The sequence below is a fragment of the Mastigoproctus giganteus genome, chromosome 4, assembly GCF_048544385.1.
Source record: "Mastigoproctus giganteus isolate SK-2022 chromosome 4, ASM4854438v1, whole genome shotgun sequence".
NCBI classification, from domain to species: Eukaryota; Metazoa; Arthropoda; class Arachnida; order Uropygi; family Thelyphonidae; genus Mastigoproctus; species Mastigoproctus giganteus.
In genome coordinates, this window is record NC_143578.1 from 125,251,855 (window position 1) to 125,256,815 (window position 4,961).

The window sequence follows — 4,961 nt, forward strand, 5'->3', positions numbered from 1 at the left end:
GAATGTGTAAATGGTATGAAGAATCAGATTGGGTTGTTTATATTAACCCCTATTCATCCAGGCTACTCGTCATCAACAAATCGAATCTGTTACAACTCTCGACATGGAGTGACTTGAGAATATCTTCACTGTTTCTCTAAAAGTTTTTCCTAATTCATTTCTAGAGACAATTAACATAGTATAAATTGGCATGATCTTTGGGCATTTGGCACGTATGTAAATGCCCTAATTGATACTCTCTCGAAATGTACAGGATATAATTGCTTCGGCAGATCAATGGTTACAGTGTTTAATTGAAAGTCTATATTGCAGACATATTCTTTGTAAACCCAGTATAATAATTCATAGCCCCACAGTAGATCCCTAGAGGAAACCATTCATTGTTTAGATTAGTTACCATACTCATTGAACTAATTATAGAGCAGTTACTTAAAGTGATCAGATTTAAATGCGTTTTGATGTTTTCTGAGGATATTTCGAGTATTCATTTTTTAAAAAGAACTTTAATGATCGACATATTTTATGAAAAACGTGACTATTGCATACATTTAAGATGGCGATTTACAAACGTGCAGTTATATAAATTATAGATCTCAGCGAAGATTCCTTCCGAAGAAGCCTAATTTTGAAAGTACTTCTTTGGCCCTCGCTATGAGGTCATTTTTGTATTTCCATAAAATTGTATCCCGAACTGTGAACATCCTGAAGTCTGTTTTACACGAATCTTGCAGGGTGCCCACACAGTCTTTTCTATAATGGTTCATCTGCGCAAGTGAGGTATCGACGGAGTAGGTGGTACATTTCTCGAAGCAGTTAAGGGGAAAATGATTATGTAACGACACCACGTGCTCCGTGCTGTGGAAACTTTTAACGTAAAATCCTGGCATAGTAAAGTTTTTAGATCGGTATATGTGTTGCAGCATATGCAAATAAGCTGGTATTCCTTGCTCGTGCGCAGAATGTTCACTTTCCTCACCATCTTGCATGTCATCTAGAAAGTACACATTACGGACATTATAGCTAGAATGGGTGCTGTTTGTATGAAGGATTGCCTGTTGAATAATCTCCGCTATTAAATCGGACCATTGTCGATGCTTTACCGGAACAATGACTTCATCAGTATCCAAAAGCACAAGGTAATCGTAAGCGTAGAGGTTCTGATACAAACAATCGTTGTATGGGATCAGCTCATTCTGCCTTTTGTGAACAATTTTCGACTTCAAATAAAGATGCCGAAGTCCATAAAGATTCGGTTGGGTTCCAGGTAATGATATCGGGGTAATCTTCACCATATCTTTTTCTTGGTAATAACGTATTACTTTGGAGATATTTGGGTGGACTTCTAATTCATAGAGGAAAATCTTTTTGGCCCCAAGAAGATGCAGGAGTTCAATCCATTCCACTAAACGGACGCTGATGTCTTCATGAAGGAAATCTAATCCTTTTACACATACAGCAAAGTCTTGTTTCTGAGCTGGCCTTTCATTGATCACTCGTAAATTATTCGATGGTTTAGTGCATCTTTGTTCAACTAGAGATACTGAAGCTGGTACCAAGCCACTGGATTTTGTGCCATATACAGGGCATGATATTATGAAGGGCTGTAAAATATCATCTTCATAGTTCCCCCACGTTCGGATCCACATGTAAGTATAGGAGGCCGAAGAAAATACCGACCGAACCCCATCGTTAAACCAAAATTGACAAAATGTAGCTGGAGGGTTTACACGATTCACCATGGCCAGGATTCGGACTAGAGGAGTTGAACCAGTACGTGGTCTGTCATCGTAATAAGCTCCATATAGGTAGAAACTTCCATTTATTGAGGACATGCGTTGCCAGTAGACATTGTTGAAATCAAGGTCATAAAGACTTGGAAATTTATTGCATTCATCACTTATAGCCAAACCCTGAGGCTGCATCTCCCCGTAAGCAAAAGGTATATTTGAAACGTTCAATATTAACTTAAGTATATCATTATCAGCCAGAACAGGTGATTTATCTACTTTCAGAGTAGCTGAATACGAATCTGTTGAACTGTCGGCGTTTCCATTCTCCTCCGTGTAATCGTTAGACGTCACGCTTTCTGTTGGTTTCTGCTGGTGCTGCAGAAGTCCTCGATGTTTCTGACTTGTCTCTGTGACTATTCCTTGTTGATGTCGCGTGAAATGAAACACAAGGAAGAAGAATGCGAACCATATAAATACTCCGTAAATTGATGGCTTGGTAACACATATTCGGAAGCAGTGCAGTTGATAAGTCATGGAACGGTGAAGGTGGTGCCCAAGGATCGCTTCGATTGCTTTTCTGGAATGATACAATAAAATTAATGGTAGATATTAAACAGAGATAGCGTAATTCCTAAGAAAAAAATAATTATTATTTAAGGACATTAGGTATAGTCTCTTAATAGATTGACTCTTGAAGTAAAGCAGAATGTGTGCATATTTTTTACACGAAATAAAAGTATTTATTTATTTATTAAAACCATAAAATTATTTTTCACTTTAATTTTTAATCGTTTTTCCAAACCACTTCGTACATACAAAAGCAAGAAAACTTTGTTTCTCCATTATGGCTAGAAGCAGAGAGAAATTTTCACTGATGGGGGCTTGTTTACATTTCTGCCAATAAAATGATTATTTATTTATGTTATTGGGATGTTTAATTGTTCTCTTTTGCCTTTAAAGCTCCGACTGTATAGAATATAGGCCTCGATTATCTGCCGGAAGATTCCACCAAAAATTTGAATGCAGAAGCGTGTGTTTAACGGAGGATACCGTACTTTGTATTCTTAAATGTAATTGATTTGCTATGCAAACATTACAGCGTTGTTTAGTATTGATTTATACACCGTAGTTAATTCTGTTTTGCGTGTAGTAAATTTTAGATCCTGGAACTGAATCCTATGTTTATATAGGTTTTATGGGGTTCATATAGGTTTGCTTAATTTGATGCCATTCTAAAAAATGTAACGTGTGGCGTCGCTTCTGATGTCCATGTTACATTTCTACAATTAAATTCATTGTGTATAGGCTGCTAACGTGTTTCCAAATTTCTGTGTTAAGGGAAACTGTTAAATCTAAATAAGGCGTAATCATTTCTCAGTAAAATTGAATCACCATCTCTGCGCTCAGTTAGACTGAATGTAGAGGCAGGAAGTAGAGTAGTGGATATTCGGTTCTACGAGTATGTTTATAAGCTGACCCATCCCAGATTCAGTGGTCGCGCTTATTAAGCCATACGGAGAATAAGAAGGTAGGTTATATTGTCGTAGCAGAGTGCTTCCATATCACTCCATAGTGGAAATTCTCCTAGCAAGCAAAACAAGCTATGCTGGCCGATCCCGACGATGATCACAATGACGACCTCATGTGGTTCTTCCTTTCTCGATGCCGAAAAATTTAATTAAAGTGCCTTGCTCTGGACACTGTAACTTTAATGTATCAGAACTTAGGGGCTTAAGGAAAAAAATAAAAATTATACTGAGCAAATCCTGTTAGCAGGCGAGTTCGAGATCTTAGCTATATCTGAAACATGGCTTCAGCACGAGCAACAGAATATAGTGTGATTAGCAGGCTATGGAGCAGAGTTTAACTCCAGGCGAAGCAGAAGAGGAGGTGTTGCGAAGCCCATCACGCTACTCAGAAATGCACCCACAACAGCTAACTGCTTAATGCATATCCCCCTCCTCCCTGTGCCCACTATTGATATCGTGATCGGAGATTTCAAACTCACTCACGTGAGTTTTTGTTGACCACTGAAGCCACTTTGTCTATCCTGGAACTTTGTTCCGGTATAGACTAGCATGAAGGTAGTAGATCCTGGCAGCCTCCACTTTACGGGGATGGGAACGGGAGCAGACGTTGCCGCTTCACATCTGCTAAGAGCCAGGTACTGGCCGACAACATAAGAACAGAACACATTATAACATTTACCCACTCAACACACTTCATACATATGGCCGGTTTTGGCGTAAGCTTCAACACAAGTACAATAGCGGCTAATGGGGAAACCCTGGGGTCCGCCACTACAACACATGAATATCCCCCTGACCACTGAAGCCTGCAAATATATAGCTAATCAGTCATCGCCATACTAGAGAAGAAAAACCATCCTGATCTGCTATTTTCCTCCTTAACATGTATGATTGGAGAACCATCTCAGACGCTTTATGAATCGGATTATCAACTATCTATGCAACATCAATTAAACCTACTCAGGACATACTTGCCGCCAAAAAATGTCGAAACTTCCGTCATCATCATCATCACCAAGTTGCTTAACCACCAAAAATTCCTGGAAGTTAGCTACCACTATACCTTGCCATGTCCTTGAAACCTGTGACGTCTCACTTCCTACAACATTTTAATAAGTTCGGTCAATACACATTACAAAATGTGCCACCTCGAAGAAGGTCAGGATCTCGTCTCATTCCAAAGACTGGTCAAATCCAGAAGTATGTACAGCCGCACCAGATTTGGAAAAGTACTCAACAGGTTTCCGACTGTATATCTTACTCAACAGTACGAGTGCAAGTTAACAAGGAGAAATCAAGAGATATGATAGACATTGGCGCCAAACTTCAACAAGAGAAAATTCCATAAAACTTCAGTGTCCTTGTGGGTAGCACGGTTCATAGGATCGCTGTCCTCCTCACACCCAGTGGAAAAGACCTGAGTTTGAGTCCCGTCAGTCGATGACATGAAAAATTTGTATCGGCCTTTTTAACAATGTGGCCGAGTTAGTTGGTCTCAGGCGAGTGTAGCATGATCTTCCCCCCAGAAACTCGGGTTTTTCGTTCAGAAAACAGAAAATCAACCTCAGAGCAAACCTAATTTACTGACAATATGTATACGAAGCAATATGGTCTTAGTCACTGATACTCCTAAAACCCCAACAACAACAGCAACTTCAGAATCCATAACTTTCCTAGGTAGCTGGACCCAGCCCAACGGCTA

The 4,961-nt window shown here is 39.4% G+C and overlaps 1 protein-coding gene across 1 annotated transcript; it reads right to left on the bottom strand.

Annotated features, from left to right (window-relative positions):
• Positions 1-593: 593 nt before the first annotated feature.
• On the bottom strand, positions 594-2,264 carry LOC150087043 (uncharacterized). Its single transcript, XM_090372354.1, has one exon. It carries the CDS (start codon positions 2,262-2,264, stop codon positions 594-596), a length of 1,671 nt encoding a protein of 556 aa, XP_090228480.1.
• Positions 2,265-4,961: the final 2,697 nt, after the last annotated feature.